Source organism: Heteronotia binoei, chromosome 5 (genome assembly GCF_032191835.1).
Source record: "Heteronotia binoei isolate CCM8104 ecotype False Entrance Well chromosome 5, APGP_CSIRO_Hbin_v1, whole genome shotgun sequence".
Classification (NCBI taxonomy): Eukaryota; Metazoa; Chordata; class Lepidosauria; order Squamata; family Gekkonidae; genus Heteronotia; species Heteronotia binoei.
Window position 1 is genome coordinate 40333732 of NC_083227.1, and position 24632 is coordinate 40358363.

Sequence of the window (24632 nt, forward strand, 5' to 3'; positions counted from 1 at the left end):
CCAAACTTTTGAATCATTCTGAGTAAACCAAAAATCCATCACACCATGGATTTAAGTAGGATGGCAACGTGTAGTAAGAATGTTGAGGAGGCCCCACTGGTTGCCATAAGATAGGCCCAATTCCAAGGGTACCAGTTGTCACTACAGGGATGCTAAGTTAGTCATCATCTGCATCTGAAAAGGAGTCCACAAAGGAAACAAGATCTGGTGACAGGGTGTACGAGGGAACCAGGATGACATCCTGATCAGCCTCTGGGTCCTTAGAAGACTTGACACATCCCAATTTGGGTGCAAACTCAGTCTCCTTATGATTTGATTTTTTATGCTTCTTTGCATAAGGTTCTGAATGTGACTGAACCTTGGTTGATGGTCCTGGAGAAGGCAAATGAGGGTGCCTAGATTCCACCTCTGGAGTGAGCAGAGGCCATTTTTGGAGGAATTGCAGCCATCCTGATAGTCAGGCCCATAGGAACCAAATAGATAGATGGAGGCCCAGAACTGGGTTCAGTTGCCAGAGCTGAAGGAAGCAGACCCAATGTAGTAAGGCCCAAGCTCAGAGTCACCTTGGAAGGAACTGAGGACAAAGCCTTCCCCCACAGCATAGCTTTCAGCCTAAAGGCCCTATCTGACCTAGCCCTAGGGGTAAAGCACTGGCAAACTGAACAACATCAGCTTCTCCTAAGCATAGAAGGCAAATTTCATGCTCCTTGCACATTTTAAATAGTGCCTTGGATGCCATGATGAGGGATCACAGAAAGAACAAACAGAGGGAGCCCAGGCGAGGAGATGGGGCTTGCCTCCCATGAAATAGAGTTCCAAAGGAGTGCAAAATGAATCCTTGATGGACAAAATGGAGTTCTCTTTTAACCACAATGACAAAGAAATAAACAAAATGCACTAGAAAGCTTCTTATTCTCACAGCAATGGGAAAAAAAACCAAGGGAAGGGAGTACCTGCTGATGGAGCATGTAATACACTGGGTGGGAATTCCATGCATGCATTGGCTCTGGAACTGGTGGGGTACCCCCTTCTCTGTAGTTTTCAAGCTAGAAGGAAAATGTCCCGTGGCCAGCCTGCGCAGTCCCAACATGGAGCTGCATGAGAAGATGTCAGATGGACTTCAGTGCAAGCCAAAACTTGACACAAGAAGTCAGATTTTCAGTTTGAGGTATAGGTGAGTTCAATGGTGAAATGCATTCAGTTTGAAATAGATTTTGATGCTGGCTGCTTGTGACCAAAGCTGCAGCTTTAAATCCTGTCGGAACTGTATTTTGTACAGTTTGCCTATTTGAAACAATTATGTTGAGTTATACAATAAAATTGATCAAGACTACAGATTAAAAGAAATTTTTAAAAGTTTATTAACGGTTTGATGAAATTATGGAAAAATAAAGTGACATTAAACCACGGTAAATATGTGATATTTGAGTGAAACCTTCCAAGCTCCAAATTGGAGAAAGTCCAGCCCAAATTTTGGCTCAGATAGCGGTCTGTGCCATTCCATCCCTGATTTTACTAGCATCTGGATTTGTACCTAATTCCAGTTCCAGGTATGGGTCAGAAATTTCTCCTAAATCTAAGTGATCATAAATATCACAGTTTTTCTTCAAAACAAAGTACTTTCATTGCTTTAAAAAAGAATGAGGAAAAACAAAGCCTACATAAAGTTTTGGGCAGCTTGGTCCACCAAACAACTACTGTATGGATACATTAAATATCAGCTACACTCAACCATGGCAGAGAACCAACCCATTTTTTAAGAACACAATTCCAGAACTGTGGATGAATCAACAATCCGGAAAAAAGGAAAAACTTCCTCCTCTTCAAAATTAACTGAAAAGAATTTGAAGAGGCGGGTATCATCGTAAACATCATAAAAAGCAACTGTCCCCTTTTCATAGTTCAAACAAACCTTGATCTGTGTTGGCTCATCTTCTACATCCAGCAGAGTAGGAGGTGAGGTTAGAGCTTTGTACTGATCACTGGAATGTGCAATCGCCCAGATTCCCTCATCTGGTTGAAAATCAATTTGCACCTCCCGCTCCACAGATTCTCTGGCCACTCCCACAGCCCAACAACCTCCATTTCCTACATCCACAGTCCAATAATGTTTTCCAGAAGTGAATCCTTCACATCCAAGAACACCACGAATATATTGAAATCTCTTTGGGTTGTAGGGGAATTCCTGACGGATGTCCCCCCATCTTACACTTTTCCAATCTTCAGACACAACATATCGGGGATGGGCTGTTTCTCGATCTAGCAACACATTTTCTGAAACAGAATAAAAATAATGGTCAAGCAGTATCCAAAAATGGTTGTCCCAACCTTTCAGCTGAACCAATCACTTTATAAAGTCAGGGGTCAACTTTTCAAACTGGACGTGCCAAACCTAGTGCTATACTACTAGGCATCCAATATGGCTAACATTATGTGTGGGTTCTCTGATGATCCTCTGGAGGGCTGGAGACAAATAGAAAGCACATATACTTTCCCATGCATCTGGGAAGACTATTTTTGAAATCTTCCTCAACACAGGCAAAAATTGCAACATGCCAACTCTTTTTTGGAGTCCTCATTAATAATGTGGGACAGAAAAAGATGACTTAATTCCTGGAACATCTCAATTCTCATCCTTCTTGAACCAAGTTTTGTTTCCTCTGGGTAGAGAACTGCAGGTCTTTGTGAATTAGCGTAGAAAGGGTATATTCCATATCATAGATATGTTAGATAAGGGGAATGTACTGGATGTTCTGATATTTTCAACTCCAGCACTCGGTAAACATGATGGTTCTTAATTAAAAAAACAATTAGACCCTTTATAGCTTTTCAAATCTTGCTAAAAAATAGCAGGTCTAATGACACAGGCTTGATGTCTAAATTATATAAACTACTCCAGGACTACAGTAATGAAAAACCAGCACATAACTTAAAAGTTATGGCAAGCAGAATGTAAAAAAAAATAACAAAAGAGGACCACCAACTCTGGAACGCTATCAGTTTCACTCCAAGATATTTAGTATTAGATTCCAGGTTCTAAAAAATGGCTACCCGCTGATACCAAACCCCTAAAAAAACTCTATAGCATGAAGGCTACTGGTAACTCCAGCTGATGGAGAAATTGTTGAAGAGGTGGTGACTTCATACATATAGAATCAGAGTGTTGGAAAGAAGAACGGCTAACCCTACCGTTCAGCAATTTCATTGAATGGCCACGAGTTCTCATATTGTTTGACCTTCTGGGGCAACAGAAAATAATTCTACACCATCCTCTATATGACAGCCCTTCTTGAAGATGGTGATCATATCACCTCTCAGTTGTCTTCTCTCCAGACTAAACATTCCCAGTTCCTTCAACCTTTCCTCATACGACTTGGTCTCCAGACCCCTCACCACCTTCACTACCTTTCTCCAGACATGTTCCAGCTTGTTATATCCTTCTTAAATTTTGGTGCCCAAAACTGAACACAATACTCTAGGTGAGGTCTAATCTGGATGCTATACTTCTCTTTATACAACTCAAAATTGAATTTGCCTTTTTAGCTACTGCATCACATTGCTGACTCATGTTCAGGGTATGGTCCACTAAGATCACAGATCGTTTTTGCACATACTGCTGCCAAGACAAGTCTCTCCCATCCTATAATGATGCATTTGATTTTTCCTACCTAAATATAGAACTTTACATTTATCCCCGTTAAAATTCATTTCATTTGTCTTAGCCCAGAGTTTTCTAGCTTTTCAAGATCATCCTGTATCCTCTGTCTTCTACTGTATTTGCAACACCTCCCAATTTAGTATCATCTGCAAATTTAATAAGCATTCCCTCTATTCCATCCAAATCATTGTTAAAGATGTTGAGCAAAACAGGCCCCAGGACAGAACCTTGAGACACTCCACTTGTCACTCCTCTCCAAGAAGATGAGAAACCATTCACAAGCACTCTTTGGTGCTATTTGTCCACCAATCACAGTTATGTGATGGTTGTGCCCTAAAGCTTATAATTTTGGGGATCTTGTAATAAAAGACGTCACCAGAGAGTCTCTTCCATTTGTCCCAAGACAGTTCTCTTGAGCTAGTGCCCAAAGGCCTCAACAAATAAACTAAATGCAGATAGGATTTGTTCTCTTACTGACTTTAACAAGATTAGAGATTGCTGCACAGTGGAAAGACAAGGTTCTGCATTTGGTACATGCTTGGAGAACCTGACTGTGGGATTACATTTTATTAAGTAAAATCTTAAATTATAGTGCCAATGCTCTGACAGAAAGTACTCAAGAAAAAATTACTATTTTCTGGTTCCAAATAGTGGAATATCTCACCAAACATGATATTCTCCCCAAAAAACTGTTTCTATAACGATCTGCTTTATATCCAAAATGATTCAGGCTCAATTTCATTCCTTCAATCCAAGTGCAAGAAATTGTGGGCTTTCAATAATTTACCTTGATGAAATGGATATGATCTATATTTGCAGGTTCAGGTTAGCACTCTGTACATTCCAGCACTGGAAATTGTTAATAGAATGTATTGGCTTTTGAGGAATGTCTGTCTACTTGTATTAATGCTCCCTGGTAATTTAACTGTTCGATTCTATTTTTGATGCCTTTAAACTGCTTGTTATGCCCTCACTATGGCTGTATTTTTATGTGATTGACGATTGTGTTATCTATTGCACAATGGAAATCTGTTAAAACTCTTTCAGATTATATATGAAGAATACTGCAGATTTATACCCTGCCCTTCTCTCTGAATCAAAGAGGCTTACAATCTCCTATATCTTCTCCCCTCACAACAGATACCCAGTGAGGTGGGTGGGGCTGAGAAGGCTCTCACAGCAGCTGCTCTTTCAAGGACAACTCCTGCGATAGCTGTGGCTGACCCAAGGCCATTCCAGCAGCTGTAAGTGGAGGAGTGGGGAATCAAACCCAGTTCTCCCAGAGAAGAGTCCTCACACTTAACCATTACACCAAACTGGCTCTCTGAAAGAAAGGAAGAACAAGGGTAGGATAAATTGACATCACTGGAAATATGGAGCTCAGATGGAAGAGGAGAATTATACATATTGTCCCAAGCTCATGGGCTGCAGAATGGGACAACAATTTAAGTGGGAGATAATGTCTAATTATGCACACAGTGTAATACAGACAGAAACATGCATCTGATTATTGAGCAGTTACATTATTAATCTGCTCATCAAACTGACTATTTTAATTCAGTTCAGTTTGCATCAAATAGCAAGAAATGTTTGCTTGGGCCTCTTGCTGCTAGCTTCCATCTTCAAGGGAAAATATGGCTGTAAGGCTTCCAAACTGCTGCCTTAGTTTTACCAATTTTCTTGAGTGTTACCTGGTTATATTACTTTTACTGATATTATACTATTATTTGTTTTAAATGCCTTTTTAAATTTTTCATTTGCACACTATTTTGGGTATCATTTGATGGCACAGTTTATAAGTGGTCAGATAAACAACTACTTCACTATTTCTGGCCTGCCCTTCCTCCAAGGAGATCAGGGAAGAGTACATGGAAATTCTGCTTCTCCATTTTAACCTCACAACAACCCTTTGACAGAAATCTGAGGGGCAAGTGGCTGGCCCAAAGTCATCCAGAGAGATTCTTGACATAACACTGTCACATCTCATTTGGGCCTGTACCTCATGTGACATGGGATTTCCCTGTGTATTGAATCTCAGATGCTCAAGGTCATACCACCTGAATATGTTTGAGCAGAAATCTGTGCTGTGGATGCAAAATGTTCCTTAAGAACTTGCAGCTGAAATACAAATATTCTAACTCCATAGGTGCTGGGGGCAGATGCTTACCTTTGATCCATGTTGGTTTCAGTGGAGTCTCTAGAATGGAAGAAGAAAGGTAATGTTTCCACTGTACAATAACAGAACAGATTTCAGGTCAGGGTTTAACAAAGGGGGTACCCCAGTATGAAAGGAAACAGTGACAGTGGAACAATTTTCAATACTGAAACCTTGTCAAGGGAATGAGCTGTTTCTGAGTAAATTCCATCTGCAAGATTTCCCCCCTTGGTTCTCAGTTCAGTGAATACCAAGTGCTGTAACTGGTGAAAGCAGAACGCCTGGCTCAAGGCCATTTTGCAGGCATCCAACAGCTTCCCCCACCCCGCCCTCCCCGCCGAGGCAGACTCTGAAGCCTCAGTGGAACTATATTGAGCTTTGAAGCCTCAGTGGAACAATATTGTTTTTAAATCTTTTCTTCATTTTCTTTATAATAAAGCCTATTTAACTTTATTGCTGTGACTTAACTTGGTCTGTCTCAGTGTAATCCTGGTTACGTTATCAAACTAGGGTCTTGTTCCAGGGTCTTGGATTTGAGACAAAGGAACAATTCCCTTAGAACCACACATGGCAATCAACACATACCCCCAAAAGAGAATGCACAAGAAGGGGATGGGGGAGAATCACATTACATCCAATATCATTATTCAGTGTATTAGAAAACAATACAACAAAGAATATAAGCAGAAAGCAAGGCTGGTGCATCCAAGCAGGCCAGGTAGGCAGCTGCCTAGGGCGCCACCTGGCTATAAAGACACTCAAAGCCATCCACAGGAGGGCAGGCTCCGAGCACCTCCAAGTGCACATGCCTCCCACCCACCACGCCTGCTCAGTCTTCCTCGGTCTGTGCTTCCACCAAAAGCATAGATCCAGGAAGGCTGAGTGGGAACAGCCTGTGCGCTCTCAGAGGCGCTCGGAGACTGGCCTTCTTAGGGCAGTCTGAGCACCTTCGAGAGCACACACAACATTCACCTGCAGCCGTAGCCCCCGCTCAGCCTTCTCGGGCAGACCCAAGAAGGCCGAGCATGAGTAGCACGTGTGCAGTGCGCTCTTGGAGGCACTCAGAAACTGTCCTTCTTACAGCAGTCTCCAAGGGTCTCCAACAGTGCACTGCACATGTGCCAATTGCCTGCAGCCTGCCCTTCCCTTCCCTGCTGCACCACCATGCCTGCCCTCCCCGAGCAGGGTTGTGGTGGTGGGCCAAGGGAGCACGTGCAAGTGGGGACCAGCAAGGAGTGCCAGAAACCCTAGTGCTGGCCCTGACAGAAAGGGATCAATAAACCTTTACTATAAAACCATAAACTGAAGGAACAGAATAACGGAATGACATCTGCTAGCAAATCATTTCAAAGTATAGTCTTGCTTAGATCCAGAACATATTTTTTTATCCCTCCTGTTTCCTTTTTGTTACTAAATCAACAGGTTGAAAAATTCTTTAATATGAGACCACAGGAAACTACAGAACTGAAAATATTCAATTCCAACTCAGACTTTGAACCTCTGGAGAGAAAATGTGGAACCGAGCACTGGTCTAATCCATCATAGATGGTCATCTGTTCTTGTCCTTTTGGCCCCAATACAACAGGTTGAGCATTTCATTTTACCTCTGAATTTCCTTAGAATACGTTGCAGATACATGCAGTCTTGAGAAAATGTATTGAGCTTTTTCTGCACATCTGAAGAATGAGGTACAACTGGCCACTTAAATTCCTCCTTCTCATATCTGGAGGCAGAAAGGAAAGGAGAGAAAAAGAATCATGTAATATCTGTTTTCCTAACAGGACTTAGTTTTTTTATGTTCATCCCACTTTTCAGTTAGATTTTACTCTCAAAGGTGCTCAGAATAAGAACCACCAAATGACATCCAGATTAAATATTAACATTCCTTCAGGACATGATCCTGTGCTGAACTGTATTCATGACTTGAGAATGAATTCCTGGTTTCTCCCTGTTCATGGTGGTTTAGAAGCTGGAGGGAGAGTCGCTCCCAGCTGGGGCAGTATTCTTATGTGGTGGAGTGCTTTGTACAAGAAGAGGTGCCACAACTCTTCCCTGTCAGATGGTAGCCTGGACTCCACACTAGCTTAAGGAATGAGTAAAGCCTGTATTCTCAGAATTACATAGGACAGCCCTAACCTGGATAGCCCAGGCAAGCCTGATCTCATCAGATCTTGGAAGCTAAGCACGGTCGACTATAGTTAGCACTTGGATGGGAGACCACTTTGAAATCCCAAGTCAGGAGGACAGGGGCAGGCTTTGTTATGCCACCTTTCTGAATATCCTCCAGGCCCTCAGTAGGGGCCCATCACCAGAGGCTGACATGGCTTCCAGGTGCAGACACATACATCTTTTTAAAAATTACAAAAATTTTTTACAAAGAATTACAGGATGCCCTGACAAGGTCCCAGCACCACCTTTTAAAGACCAAAGCAGTTTGGGAAGGGGGGAGTTTATAGCAGGAGAGTGCTGGTACATGACTCTCCCTCCCTCCATTTTTCTCCCCTTATACATATGCATCCAGAATTCTTCAGGGGGAAGCAGAGGGGAGATTTCGAGGTTGGGGGGGAGAGAGAATATATAATGCTGACAGATCACAAAACTGGTAAGACTGGTAGAAGCACATCTGAAGATCCCACAGCAGTCAGTGGAAAGACAGCTTTGCCACAAACACTGCACTCAGATGGTGATATTTTAACTCCGACCCAGAACATGGGCAGTGTCATGCAGGAAATTTCAGATCTCATCCAATCCAGATCCTGTGACCTCTAAACTTCTGGATAATTTAGAGTATTCTGCACCATTTATACTTTTTGCTGGTGAAGGAGAGGGAGCTATACAGGACACTGAAATTGTTTTGTTTTTTTTTAATTACAGTATAATCATAATACTGTTGTAAGCCGCCCTGAGTCCGCTTGCGGAGAGGGCGGGATAAAAGTCTAATGTAAATAAATAAATAAATACTTTGCTACCTTTTTTAATTGACAAAGGCTTTCTGTGCCTCCAGTGGCTGCACAACAGGGAAATAAATGCTATAATTCATACCCCTGTTGAATTTCTGCCTGATGTGCATCTGCTGAAGACACAGAGCTATTTGCTGACCAATAGCTTTTACACATTTCATTTTCCATTTTAAGTTCCACATCAATCTTTCCTTATCTGCAGCATAGTAAACAGAAGAATATTGGCAAGAAAACATATTTTTAATTTTTTAAAAAATGCACATACCTGTCCAACTCATATCTAATATCCTGCAGTGAAGAAAGAAAAGAAGACTTAAGCAGATTTCACACATAACATTTTAAGGTTTTTTTTGGGGGGGGGGCACATCTGCTGCATTGAATATGCATATATGAAAGAGAAAACATAGCTTTAAAACGGCTTGTATCAAGTCTTTTCATTCAACTGATGACTATGAAGAATTGTGGATTTATAATAATAATAATAAGTTTTATTTATACCCCGCCCTCCCCGCCGGGGCAGGCTCAGGGCGGCTTACAATCTATCATGATGTAGTGTCATGATATGACAATACAGGTAAAATCAATACACAATATAAATACAAATACAGATACAAATATAAATTAATGTTAAAAAGCTAAAAACTATATGGTAGTGCTACAGTCTCTATGTATACAGGCAGCGTAGTATTCAGTCTGGTCACGTCTTGAAGGCTTCTTGGAAGAGGACGGTTTTGCAGGCCCTGCGGAACTGGTTGAGGTCCCGCAGGGCCCGCACCTCCTCCGGTAACTGATTCCATCATTGGGGCGCTTTTATGGAGAAGGCCAGCTCCCTAGTTTTAAGTTTGGACTCCTTAGGCCCAGGGATTTCCAAAAGATTTTGTGAACTGGAACGCAGTGCCCTCTGGGGAACATATGGAGAGAGGCGGTCCCTGAGGTAGGCAGGTCCTTGGCCATATAGGGCTTTATAGGTAATAACCAGCACCTTGTAACGAACCCGGTACACAATTGGCAGCCAGTGCAGTTCCCGCAGCCTAGGCCACACGTGTTCCCACCGGGGTAGTCCCACTAGCAGCCTGGCTGCTGCGTTCTGCACCAGCTGTAGTTTCCGCGTTCGGTACAAGGGCAGCCCCATGTAGAGGGCATTACAGTAGTCTAATCTCGAGGTGACCGTTGCATGGATCACTTTTGCCAGGTTCACCTTGCTCCAGGAAGGGGGCCAACTGCCTTGCCCGTCTAAGATGAAAAAAGGCGGATTTGGCAGTGGCCGCTATCTGGGCCTCCATTGTCAAGGAGGACTCCAATAGCACTCCCAAGCTCCTGACTTCACGCACTGGTGCCAATGGCGTCCCGTCAAAAGCTGGGAGGGGAATCCCTCCTTCCGGGGCGCTACGACCTAGGCAAAGGACCTCTGTCTTCGCTGGATTCAATTTCAGCCCGCTCAACTTGATCCAATCAGCAACAGCTTGCAGTGCCCGGTCCAGATCTATAGGGGCATCAGCGGCCCGGCCTCCCATCAATAGGTAGAGCTGGGTGTCGTCAGCATACTGATGGCAACCCAGCCCATGTCCCCGGGCGATCTGGGCAAGGGGGCACATAAAGATGTTAAATAGCATTGGAGAGAGGACCGCCCCCTGAGGCACCCCACAGTTAAGTGGGTGCCTCTGAGACAGCTCTCCCCCAATTGCCACCCTTTGTCCCCGACCTTCAAGGAAAGAGGAAAGCCACTGCAAGGCTAACCCCAGAATCCCTGCGTCGGTGAGGCAGCGGATCAGCAGCCGGTGATCGACCATATCGAACGCCGCCGAGAGGTCTAGCAACAGCAATACCGCCACACCACCTCGATCCAGACGTCGCCGGAGATCATCCATGAGGGCGACCAGCACCGTCTCTGTCCCATGGCCCGGACGAAAGCCGGACTGAAAAGGATCTAAGGTGGAAGCGTCATCCAGAAAACTCTGTAGCTGCAATGCCACAGCCCTCTCTATTACTTTGCCCAAAAAGGGCAAATTTGAGACCGGCCGGTAAAGCGCCAATTCGGCCGGATCTAATGTAGTTTTTTTCAAGAGAGGGCGGACCACTGCCTCTTTCAGAGGAGTTGGAAAAAGACCCTCCGAGAGAGATCTATTTATGATGTCCCATATAGGACATCGTAGCTCCTCCTGGCAAGCTTTAATTAACCAGGAGGGGCAGGGGTCTAGGTCGCAGGTTGTTGGGCGTGCAGCAGAGAGGATTCTGTCGACTTCCTCCAAGCTGAGGGGGTCGAAGCGATCCAGGATCAAATCAGGAGGCAGGCACGGAGCCTCGAGTCCACTTACTGTATCCAATATGGCGGGGCAGTCGCGGCGGAGCGATTGGACTTTGTCTGCAAAAAATTTCGCAAAAGCCTCACAGCCTATCTCCAATTCCTTAATGTTTGGCTTGCCTTGCGGCAATGTAGTTAAAGTCCAAATTGTTCTAAATAATTGTGCCGGGCGCGAATTTGCAGACGCAATCTTGGCCGCAAAGTATGTCTTCTTTGCGGCCTTGACTGCCATCTCATAGGACCTCATAAATTCTCTATAAGATGCTCTAGTCGCTTCATCGCGAGTACATCGCCTCTCTAGCCGTCTGAGGCCCTGTTTCAGCTGGCGCAGTTCCGGGTTATACCACGGAGCCAGTCTGATCCGGGGTCGCAGAGGGCGCCGAGGTGCGATCTCATCGATGGCCGTAGAGAGCCGGCTATTCCAAGACTCAATAAGGCCCTCGAGGGGACCGCCAGAGGGCCAGGGTTCCCGTAGAGCCATATGGAACCGTTCCGGGTTCATTTGGCTCCGCGGGCGAGCCATAATACGCTCGTCGCCTAAGCGGGTTTGGGATGGAACGTCCATACGAGCCCTGAGGGCAAGGTGGTCCAACCATGGCACTACTTCTGTAGTTACATCGTCCACCGTGACCCCGGCCGCAAAGATCAGGTCTAACATGTGACCAGCCTGGTGGGTGGGGGTTGTGACAAATTGAGAGAGTCCCAGTGTTGCCATGGATGACACTAGGTCCATCGCCGGCTTAGAGGTCGGGTCGTCCGCATGGACGTTGAAGTCTCCCAGGATCATCAGCCTTGGGTGCTCCAACGCCCAGCCTGCCACGGCCTCAAGCAGGGACGGTAAGGCGTTGGCCGGTGCGCTAGGCGAACGGTACACCAGCCAAATCGTCAACCCCTCTCCAACCTCCCACACCAGGCCCGCACATTCGATACCCTCAATCTTTGGGGCCGGGAGTGCCCTGAAGGAGTAAGCCTCACGTATGAACAGTGCCACTCCTCCCCCCCGCCCACTAGTCCGTGATTGGTGAAAGACCGAGTAACCCGGGGGAGCTGTTTGGGAGAGAGCTACCAGATCTCCCTCTTGAACCCAGGTCTCGGTCACGCAAGCCAGGTCCACGTCCTGCTCGAGTAAAAACTCTCGGAGGACAGAGGTCTTATTATTAATGGACCTGGCATTGCATAACACCAATGACGGAGGTGGGTTATTTAGTCTGGCCCTACTACCTGCCACCCTTGGGATGGGACGCAGACTGGAAGGTGACCGAGCCCTAATTGGTCGCGGTCCCCTTCCCTTGTATCGTTGTCTGTTCCCACTGCCATACCTCCCCCTCCCCATATGCACTGGAATCCCTGGGCCTATCATCTCCCGCTGGTGGTAGTCGTTGTTGTTATAGCCACTCCTAGAGCCCTTTAGCACTACCCTTAACTACTCCCCAATCCGTTCCACACCACTAATCCCAATTCCAAATCATTTACCAACACTTTTCAACATTCCTACAATTTCTGCATCATCTGGCAGATGTTTTCAGTTTGCTGCTCATCAGATTTTGCCACTGAGTTGTAACAGATTTTATTACATAGATTTAATCCTTTCCTCATGGTGTTGGCATCTTTGGCCACTGTTATCAGCATGGTTCCCTTATGGAGTGTCAGACAGCTGCCTCTGAACATGACCATTAGTCCACTTCTGGTTGGCTCTCATCGTGCACTGTCTCAGGTGTGTGTGGTTCTTTCTGACCCTTTTGCTTAGGAGTTCGTAGTCAGGGACACTGCACTGAGACAGAATGAGTGCCACAGGGATCACACTTAAAATGTTGTCTGATTTATCCATGGCTTAAGTTTCTGACCAGTCCCCTTCATCCCATCAAATCATATAGGGGAAAATGTAAAAGTAGCTACAGATTTTTACCTCCACCCATCTCCTATACTCCAGAGTCTGCCATGATACATTTAAAGAAGCTTTGTCAGAAATCTAGATCATGTATGTCCCAGATCTAACACAGTTGCACCCTAACTGTAGTTGGACTCTCTGTCACAGACAGTATTCGTGTTCACATGGAAGGAGAAATTTTGCACCTGCTGCCACAAAAAGATTCAAAAACATTCATTTCCAGCGTTGGAAACATCCATAGGTTCCCTGTGTGTTTAATATTTATAGCTTGCACGTGCTCCTGACATTTCCCCCAAATGCACTTTCTGGGGTCCCCTTCTTTGGGTGACCATAACTTAGACCTCATAAATCCAATCAACACCAAACTTTAAGGGGAGGTAGAGAAGGGCCAGCTGGAGATCCCCTGCAAGTTTGGTGTCTCTAGCATGTCAGGGGGCCACTACACCACACCATGAACCTCATGAACTGAACCAGTTCATTTGGTTCCTAAAAGATTGTGATGGTTCATGGTTTGTGAACTGGGCACATCATGAGTCACAAAACAAACTGCATTTCCCCAGTTCCTGTCCATCCCTAAGTCTGAGGGTTATTTGACATAAACAGCTTACAGCAGATTTTTTGAGTAGTCAAGTCCTCAGATTCTGTGCCTGCATCATAAACCATTCTTTCTCTCCAGTGTATTTATTCTGCAGCTTCAACAAAAAAACACCCCACTTTTCTTAATTGAGGCAGGAACCTCACTTGTGTCATGTGGGGGACAGTGGGCTACAAAATTAGAGCCTTTGTGATAAGAGCAACTGAAGTACGGAGGTCTTACCTGCAGGAGCTCATTTGCTGGTTGCTTAGCCTTCTTTTCCACATCACCAATCAGATCAGTGATGTAAGATATTTCATCCACAAACTTGCTTGCATAGTCAGCTCTTCTCTTCTCAATCTCCTTTTCTAGGTCTCTCAGCTTGGACAGCTGGAGCTGCTTTTGTTGTTCCAAAAACTGCTGCTGTTCATGGAATTCAGATACAATCTCCAGCTTCATAGCTTGCACCTCTTTCTATAATGGATAAGTATGAATGGAGAGATTGGCTTAAGGTCCTGCACAGCCAACATAGTACTCAGTCTACAATACAGTTCCATCAAATACCTGGAATTAAATCATCTTGAACTGACTTCATTTACATCTAAGTAAGATCAGACCATTTGTCCATCTAGCAAACTACTTGCTATCTTCTATTACAGACCATGGCTTTAAGATTTGAGACAGATATCTTTATCAGGTTTTTAAATGGAATTGCATCCTTGAAAAAGGGCTGAACACCTTTTCCATTGCACTAGTCCTAATAAATACTGTTAAAGTTCACTGGGGCTGTTTCCATTCCCTCTCTTCAGCTACCCAACTGGTCCAATATTTTTCCAGTTTCCACATGACACGATTGTGTATCTGTGCTCAAATCATGAGCAATCCTTTGTTTCTACTAAGCCCCCAATGTACTTTAAACCTGTAAAAAACCCTCAAAAAAACCCTGGTGTTTCCCTGGCAGGATGCTATTGTGGCAGCCTGAATTTAATGACCAGGAGAGTTGATTAAGGAAAATTGATTGATGCCCCAAAGCCAGGGGAATGCAGAGAAAGAATTTAATGAGTGTGTGATGTGAAATCTGTCTGTCTGCTTGCAAAAGAGAACTGAAGCTGTAGCCTACCGTAAAGAGGAAGTAACCTTGTGGTTAGCTATGCTTTCCTGCTTGCCAAGAGCTTGCTGAAACAGAACTTAGAAGTATATAGCAACCCAGGAGAAATTCCTGGAGACGCTTGAAGACGTGCAGCAGTGACGCTTGCTAACATAAGATGCATTACACGGGAAGTTGTGTGGTTAGGCCTAAAGCATCGGAGCCCACGGGAAATGGTTAGCTTCATTTACACGGGAAACTATGTGGTCAAAGGTGTTGTGAATGCAAAAGGTAAAGACCATGTATGGAAAGCATGTACCGAGTGCCTAAGGTGCACCAATCAAGTGTGGGTCTCCACCCTATTCCTGTATGATATATTAATCAGAATGATATATGACCAATGCAAGCTATAAAAGCTCATGTGCTTCCTTGTACCAGTGTTCAGACTTGACCTTTGGGCATGAGCCCTCAGTCTGACCTCATGCATGCATGATTTGAATAAAGAATGCTGTTTTCCTGATTTTGCCTCTGACCTGATCTATCACTGAACCAAATCACTAAGTGACTCTCGTAGACAGTTTTTTGCTACACTATCAGCATGAGTGATTTATTACATTTGAAAGGGAAACTATGCCTTGTGTTTGAATTAAATAAATGCCCTCTTTACTCCCTTTTTCTGAATTTTGTTGGTGAACTGCCCTGGAGTAGCTGGGAAATTCCCTCTCCCTGAGTGCCTGCCATTATTGGCACCAATAATATTTTAAAATATTGAAAAGTCAGGTTAAGCTAGGGCTGCCAGGATGCAGCTGGCAACCCCCAGTATGAAATGAATGGCAGGGCTTGGTGTACTGGCTTACTTCCATCAATTCCGGTAAAAACTGAAAGCGACATGGCAGACACTCTAGCATTTTGCAAAGGCTCTATGGTTTTATTGCACTATTATTATATATTAAAAACTGTCTAACTTCCCACCATAAATGTTAAAGCTAAGATTCCACTCCCTTTTAAAAATGCACAACCCAAGAATAAAACTGCTTTTGATTTTTTTACCTTCTTTGCAGTCATCTTTGTTTCAGAAACATGTTACGAGTAGCAAAGAGCAGCTTTGGAAAGCACGGGCTTCAAAGGTTCTTTGCTTATCCTATCCAATTAGATGCTCTGCAAGCATCCATCTGCAACTTTCTGCAAGCAGTTCAGCTGCCATATGAGCAAGTTTTATTTTGTGGCTAGGTGGATATGAAAACCCATTGAAGGACAAGGATAATTAAATAGCCATTGCGTTATTATGAGCCACTGGTTTGGGGGCACTAGTAAAGGCAGTCAGTTTTGTCTGCGTCATGCACATGACATTTTGGTGGTCCCTGATGGGAAAATGCTCTTTGCATGTGCTTAGGGACCATAGCATGAACGGCCATCACTCAATGGAAAACACATGCATTGCACACAGGTTTCAGGTGATTTAGACCCTAGCGTCTTTATTAAAGATTCTGAAACTAAGTGATGAGAAAGACTCTTCTGTCTAAGCTCTTGCAGAACAACTGCCCATGAGAAGAAACAATATTAAGCTAGAAGAACCGTCCTAGACCAATGGCATCTCAGTATAAGACAGGCTCATATGACACTTTGCTTTTAGGTCTTTATTTGATACAGTTTTTTTTCCTTAGATGAAAGAATTTCTGTGTATGCTCAGAACCTGAAGTAAAACCAAAATCAACAACTTTACTCCTCAGGCCACATTATAAACACAGCAAAGCAGTGACTATCTTCTTTGTGCAACACTAAAAAAAAGGTTGCAGAAGTAATCTGCAGAATTTGTTTTTGTTTATTATTCGCCTATGCTTTCCAGTTTAGTATACATGATACTACATGATAGGAAAATGCTTTCTGCACATGCTCAGGGACTACTGCTGGGTCACCAAACAGTTTTGGTGCACCTATATTTACATCCAAGCAGCGGCTTTTCCCCCATAAGAATCTCTCTCAGAGCTTTTTGAAAATACTCATTTATTCAGGCTATTCCTTGCTTTCTTAAACTCTGCTGTAAAAAGGGGGACTGTTTGTGATTGAATGTTCCAGTGCTTAAAAAACATATTTTATAACATTTACAGAAATATGAGTACATGTGCGTACAAAGCACAACAGCTGGCATTCTCTCCTCTCCTAATCCACTTTTTACTTCTCTAACACCCAATGTTTTCTCTCCCTCCCTCTCTGCCTTTCTGGTCTTATTTTGTACACCATTTTGACCCAGGGAGCTTGTCTCATAACTGGACATATCTAACCTCCGCTCTCAACCTCAAATTCCTAGACAACATGTAAGGACTCCTCTGTGCCATCCAGGAATGAAAATACAATATAAAACTTCAAGGTCACTTGTGCTCTTTACAAGCTAAGAAAACATCAAAAATCACAAAGCTCTCCACCAGAACAGTGCTAATTTCAAAAGTTGCATATATGTGGGCTAGACTGTGAGTTTCTTAACGCTTTAAATGGCTGCTTTACTAAGCAAAATTTTCTTCCCAACTGTTCTGAAGTTGTGGAAACTCCTCCTTTTCAATGGTTTTTTTTAAAGAAACCTGAACAAGCATCTCTCTAGAGTGTGCAGAGGACTATCAAGAGTTCATTGGGTGGAGACCAAAAGCTGAATTTAAATTAACACCTTCCAACTATGAGATGATTCTGAACAACTGAAATCTAAAATTAGGATTGAGGGGAGAGTGAGAGGATTTTGTAAAGATCCATAATTCCTTGGCAAAACAGAAGATCACCAGTATTTCCAGCTAGAAGAATTTTGGGGAGCAGAACTGGCAGCCTTAGAGATCAATCACCAGCTAAAGTACACACCACTAGACTAGATAAACCACTGCCTAATGTAATAAGCCCATGGAGCAGAGGGGTAAAGCTGCAGTACTGCAGTCCAAGCTCTGCTCACGACCTGAGTTCGATCCTGGCGAAAGCTGGGTTCAGGTAGCTGGCTCAAGTTGACTCCACCTTCCATCCTTCTGTGGTCAGTAAAATAAGTACCCAGCTTGCTGGGGGTAAACTGTAGATGACTGGGGAAGGCAATGGCAAACCACCCCGTAAAAAGTCTGTGATGCAATGTCACCCCAGAGACAGAAACAACTGGTGCTTGCACAGAGGACTACCTTTATCTTTAATGTAAGGTTGTTTGATAGGTCATACCTGGTGATACATTTTAATGTAGGGAAAGTGCTATAGATTTGACCACCATTTGCTTCAGAGAAAACTGGTCCTCCTCAGTCCTTTTGTGCTCTCCTGAATACTTCCATGGACAAAGAAGCAACTTAGAAGGAACCAGAACCTCTAGAACTTGGAACCGCCAATGTCAGCCTGTCCAGCATTTAATACATGCTTTTCACTGATTCTGTTCATTTCAACAGGATCTTGCAAAAGCAACCTTTCTCACAGGATAAAAAAGCATCCATTAGGAGATGCAAATTTAAAAAGAAAGGGGAAAGTTGTTCTAAGTCTCCCTCACTGTTTCCACCTCTCACATGTATGTAGTCCAAAAATGGATTTTGGGGGACAGCAGTGGAATATGACCAAAATGTACATTGTTCAGAGAGCTGTTTTGAAACATATGTACAAGACAGTATCAGTGAATAGAAAGGGACTGTTTGTTAATTCCTGTAAATAGTTTCCTCAAGCCAACAGGCCCTTTACTCTAGGTTAGAAGACTTTGAAAACTTTTGGGGACCTGCTAAAATTTGTGCTGACACAGGACCAAACATTACAAGTTTGGGCCTCGCAATGTGCCACATGAAGCCCAAACGATTGTTTCCATTTCCTAAGCCCTCACCTCAAAAATGTCAACCACCCCACCCCATCCAGAACCTGCATTCTCTTGATGTGTGGTTGGAACTGCATACACTTAAGTTCCCCATCCATCTATTCCTTGTTCAACCAAATCCTTCCACTAAACCACACAAAGTTTTGCTCTAGGGTAGTATGGGCCAATGACTTGGTGCAAGGGAATACTCATGACAACTTCTTCCAGGCAACCATCAAACTGCTGACTGGCATGAGCATATCTGAACAGTTTTGAAATAACAGCCCTGGCAACAAATTTCCTTCCGGGAACAAATCAAAGTTTTTAATGCTTTAAAACTCTAAGCTGTCTGAGATCTCAGTATTCAAACAGCCATATGAATCTGTCATTTAAGTTCTTCTGCAGCGCCCCTATTTTATATGGCTCCGCAATCAGAAATTAGTTGGATAGATCCTGAAGGCAGGCAGTGATGGCTCATGTTTGAAATTCCTCCACCACAGCCATTTGCCTGGCATCTACTGCATCTAGCACAAGTAAAAACTTTGTTTTCTCTCAGCTCCCCCAGCCCCTACCACACATTACCCCACTTACTGTCACTGGTCTAGGTTTTTTAAACCATTAGTTAAATTGTTTTCTTTGAAAGACACCTCAGAAGTCTTTGGCCAAAAGTTTGCAGGCAACATAAGATGAATGCTTACCAATAAGTTCTGACTAGGCTTTTCTCCATTTGATTGAATGGAGAGAATCCTGTTTCTTTCTTGCTTCAGATCTGCTAGATGCCTCAGCAGTACCTCCTATGATAATTAAAATAAATAAATAAATTGTTATAAACTATTTGTCTTAAGAACAAAGTTCTCCAATCTTCCAAAAGTGCTCACAGGCTCAAGAATTTTGAGAAACAATAGTATGCACCCACAAAAAATGGTTGCCATGAAAGTTGCAGCTGGTCACAAAATGGCAGCCATAGTGGCTGGAGCCATTCACAAGTAACCCAAGAATGGAGCCAGCTTTTGAAATGTACAAATATGATGCCTCCTATGCTCTTCTGAAGTACCTTCTGCTTCTGTTTCAGGAAACAGATGAACATTTAGCTTCACTCCCCAAAAAAGGCAGAGTTTGTCAGCCCATACGAATTAAGAAAGCCTTTATCAATGGTCAGGGAGTGTGGTCTAATATACAAAAAGTTCCTGCTAGCCTTTTTCTACAAAAAAATCCCTGCACTTCATCAAACACAGATGTGATACAGAATTTCCTCAATCTATTTATAATGGTTGGGGTAGCTGTCAGGAAGGTCTATTTAGAGTTAAAATGCATAACTAATGGGTGATTATAGCTGAGACTGGATGTGAGAAAGAACTGTGAATAGCAGTAAATTAGTATACAAATACAGGAATTAATAAACAGATGTGGGAACGAGGTTTGAGATCTACAAGCCAAATAAAGTTCAATTCTGGTACAAATGAGAAGTGAGAGAGTTATGTACACTCCTTAAGATTCATTGAAACAGATTTCCTCAAATATTACATATAGGTAAAGGGGGGTTTAGCTGCTAGGAAGAGCTAACTGGAGTCAACATACCTAACTGAGCAATAAATACAGCTAAGATTGGAATAACACATAAAGTAAGACATTTAAATTGCAGTAAATTGGTATACAGATAATAAAGCAGTTAACAACAGATGTGAGAACTAAGTCTGAGTCCAATGGCAACTTTTAAGACAAAGTTCGATTCTGGATATAAATGAGAACTCAGTGACTTAGCATATGTAGTTATTTCTGTTAAGTTTTGGGGTTCCATCGTTCTGAGTGTTGTAATAACTTGTAGTTCAGCAGTCTCTCATTCCTGTCTGTTTCTGAAGTTCTTTTGCAAAAAAACAGCTACTCTGAGTATCCTGGAAGGTTGTCCCACAGATTTGTGGATCAAAGTGTTCTCCTACAGGTTTTTCAGTCTTTTGATTTTTGATGACAGATTTGTGTCCATTTATCCTTTAGTGTAGGGTTTGACCTGCTTGTCCTATGAAGAGAAGGGAAGGGCGTTGTTGGCATTTAATGGCATACACAATGTTGAAAGATGAGCAAGTGAATAAACCTGAGATGGTGTAGTCGGTGTTGTTAAGTCCAGTTGCAAGCTCTGGTACTAGTGTCCATGTTCAAATCAGATGTTGTATTATTGTAAGTTAGAAGTTGTTTGAGATCAGGGGTGGGGGCTATGTGTGCAATAAAAGGTTTGCCTTCCAGTACCTATGAAAGAGTACTGTCTTTATCCAGTGGAGGTTATAAATCACGGATGTGCTGAACTATTTAGAGCTGAGCTGTATGTGACCACTAGTGGTGTTTCTTTGGGGTCTATTATGACATTCTGCCAGGTATCAATCAAACAAACTCCCGTTTATGAAAACATAGCTTATTGGCATTGATACAAGATCTCTATCCTTGCAGGAATGAGCTTAAGGGTTACATGTAACAGTTATCAAAAAGCACGGGCAATTATGACCCCTCCCCCCTGATCTTCTGGTAACACAAACATTCTGCACATCACCAGCAGTCTTCTATTTTCATAGCCTTCAAGGTTGTTCCCAGCAGACAGAGAAGAGAGTTAGCACATTCCTCCAGAAACCAGATTTACGTTACCTTGGCAACAAGATAAGCGATAGGGCTATGTGAGCCATAAAGCCTAACTACAAAGAGTTTAAAGAAGCATGCTCTTTACAACTGACATGATGCTAAATATATGACAGGAAAACACTAGGTAGAGAGACCATTACAGCAAACATAAGTACATACAGACATGTGTACAGGATGAAGAGTATATATGGCAGGACACCATATATACTAGTGTCCATGTTCAGCAGGTTTTCCCTGGGTATCATTCTGGCTCTGTTGATCTTTTTCCTTAGGTATCATTCTGGCTTTGTTGATCTGTTTTTTGGGTCATATACAGTTCTCAATTCAAAACAGTTCAATGCATCAGACCAACATGGCTACCTCACCTGAATTTATCTTATTAGAACAAAGTTAGATTCCAGTGGCACCTTTAAGAGTAACAAAGTTTTATTCAAGGTGAGAGCTTTTGTGTACAACCACACTTCCTCAGATACACTAAAATGGAAAAATAGTTCACATATATAGACAGATGCCTCTACATAGGTAAACAGCAACTATTAACTTCCATTTCAGCATATCCTAGGAAGTGTGCTCGCACACGAAAGCTCATACCTTGAATAAAACTTTGTTGGTCTTTAAAAGGTGGCACTGGACTCTAACTTTGTTCTATTGCTTTAGACCAACATGGCTGCCACCTGAAACAATGCTTTATTATTCAGAGAAAGTTCTGACAGAGAAAGTTCTGAAGCTCCTTGGTTTTTATGGGGGGGAGGAGGGGGCTATACAAGACTTTAAATTCCAAGACTGACTGGTTTAACTTCCAACAACAAAAAGATGGGTATGAAACTAAGGACATTTTTACATAACTGCATACTTCAGCCACCCTGAGTTTAATGAATCTTGTTAGAATAATCTCGATGCTTCTTTAGAGGCATAATCATCCCAATTCTCCTAATTGTGGTTAGAAAGTCAGCATTTCTGAGCCCATGTGTTCTCTTCCACTGCCTTTTCTTCAGCAATTAAGCATGGTACCACATTGGTTTCAATATACAGTTTGCAGCACACTACTAAGAAAGAGATATGTAAACTTTGGCTTGGAATTCGCCATGAGTTTTAACTAGGATTGCCAGCTCTAGGCTGGGATTGGTGGGTGGAGCCTGGGGACAACAGGGGCCTCTGTGAGGTACAAGGCCATAGAGTCCACCCTCCAAAGCATCCATTTTCCCCCCGGGGGAACTGATCTCTGTAGCCTGAAGATGAGCTGTAATCTCAAGGGATCCCCAGGTCTCACCTGAAGGCCAGCACCCCCAGTTTAAGCACTGGTGCAGCGGTAACATGATCTGAAGGGAGGAATTCACAGGCAAGATAAGAGAGGTCTGGAGCCCTTGAGGCATTCTCACAGCCTTCTTCTCACCCTTCCCATTTAGTTCAGTGGGATTTAGAAGGATGGAACTCTACTTAGCACTGGACTTTACTTCTGTGTCGAGGGGTTTTTTTTTCCAATGCAACAACACAGTCTACAGTTATCCCATATTCCTGGAGACATGAATACTAAAATAAAGCTATTACCTTGTAATCTGCAGCCGCTTCTCCTGCATAAACAACTGCATGACTTCTGTGAGCCTTGGTTTTCTCGCAGACCTGGCAAATGAGGCGCTCTTCAGTTTTGCAGAAGAGAGTCAGAGCTTTCTGGTGCTGCTTGCACATTCTCTCCAGCGTGTCTGCTTTGTTGCTTTTCAGCTGCGCGCTGACCTGTTTCACTTTTTCTGCAGTCTTCCCCAGTTGTCTGTTCGGCTTAAGACTCTGGTAGGAAAACAAACGCCTGCACTCGGGGCAAAGATCGCTACGATCAGAGCCTTGCCAGTGCTTGGTGATGCAGGCGCCGCAGAAATTGTGCCCACATTCTACGATCATCACGGGGTCTTGAAAGAAATCCAGACAGATGGAACAAGTGACTTCATCCTGAAGGTCTTTCACTGGATTTGCTGAGGCCATGGGTTAAGATATATCAGTAGAGTGCATAAAAGGGCGGCGGAAATAAAGCAGCCACAACCCGTGTGTTTAGCTTCTAAGAAAAGTTTACTAAAATAAAATTAGGGGAAAGGATGGAGAGAAAAGAACAAAGAGCCTCACATAGTTTTCTACCTTTACTCCACATTGGCTTCTTCACACTTCTTCGCTACGCTGACTCTAAGAACAAAGGAAGTTTTCTCTTAAAGCTCCACCCCTGTGTAAGAGACAAACAGCACTGCTATCTCTAAAATATTGATTAGCCAATAGTCAATCCTGAGAGCACCTTATTAGGAATAGTACCACCCCTTTTTGGCGGGAAGATTCTACTTTACATCTAATTGGCTCTAAGCTAGCTAACTAATAACAATATTAGCATACAGTTACAACAGTTTAACTCGATTTCAACACTTGCAAAAAACGACGCCATGATGCTTTTTGTGGGTTGGAAGTAAAACGAGTTTCTCTTTCAGGTTTCCAGAAGTGGATGGCACTTCTCAGTTGCCTAGAGTTGTGCCTAAAGTCACAAAAACAGAAAGCCTACCTATGTAACAGGTGTTGAGATAACAAGGAAATAGTGGAGGAGTTGTTCTCAGGGGCTCCTTTGAACTGCTGCCTGCTAATTTGAACAGGCAGCTAATTAATTAAAAAAGAAGCTGGAGCCAAGTATCATTGTAAAGGCTATCCTTATTAAAAAGAGTTACATGTTCTTGTAGACTACAGTTTATTTAGGTGTTAAGAATCAGACATGGCACCAAAACATTGTAAGTCCCTCTCCTCTTCTGTGGCTTTTCTCACTATGTCTATACGTTTTTTATTTAAGTATTTTATTGAAGTATACAATCTCACACACACACTTTATTTCAGGGTTGCCAGTTCTAGCCTGGGGCACTCCTGGAGGTAATACCACCAACTTTGGGTCAGTCAGGAAAATCCTGAAGATCTGGGGGTGGAGCCTATGGAGGGCGGAGTTTAAGGATAGGAGGGACATCAGCAGCACACGATAGCATGGAGTCCTTCCAAGAGAGCTATTTTCTTCAGGGGAACTGGTTGTAATTATTGGGAATCCCAGATCCCACCTAGTGTTTGGCAGTCCTACCTGGAGATTTGGAGATATCTTCACCTTAAGGGGGATTGTGGTTTAATGCTACAGTAGTAACTTTGCATGAGCAAAATTCCTAGTAGGCACTCCCAGTAAAGTGCTGAGAAAGATGCTTTTCTGCTTGAGATCCTGGAGAGACATTGCTATTTAGAGTAGACAATACTGACCTTATTAGTCCATTAGTCAGTATAAGGCAGCTTGAGGTAAGTAAAGCAGAGAAATAACGAGGTCCGCACAGACTTACTGGTTTGAAGCGAGGTTTACTTTATGGTACCATAAGCAGAACCCAGTCGGGCATGGGCCCCCAAAATGATTGAGTTACAATCATTCTACATACAGTTTTATTCACAGAGAAAACAAGCAGGCAGGCACACTGGCTTATCTGATTTCAAAGGCCCCGCCTCCACTAAGTTTCCTTACTTATCTATCACAGCAAGTCGCCTGTAGGAGGCTGCTCCTTTATCTAATCTTACAGCTGAAGCTCACACCCACTGGGCGGTAG

The 24632-nt window shown here is 43.2% G+C and overlaps 1 protein-coding gene across 1 annotated transcript; it reads right to left on the reverse strand.

Moving 5' to 3' along the window:
• Positions 1 to 1337: 1337 nt before the first annotated feature.
• LOC132572336 (E3 ubiquitin-protein ligase TRIM39-like) lies at positions 1338 to 23963 on the reverse strand. Its single transcript, XM_060239254.1, has 7 exons — positions 22588 to 23963; positions 19113 to 19208; positions 13781 to 14011; positions 9039 to 9061; positions 7418 to 7536; positions 5826 to 5855; positions 1338 to 2274 (listed from the first exon to the last, which is right to left on the reverse strand). Exons 1-7 carry the CDS (start codon positions 23011 to 23013, stop codon positions 1757 to 1759), a joined length of 1443 nt encoding a protein of 480 aa, XP_060095237.1. The 5' UTR covers positions 23014 to 23963; the 3' UTR covers positions 1338 to 1756.
• Between the last annotated feature and the right edge of the window lie 669 nt (positions 23964 to 24632).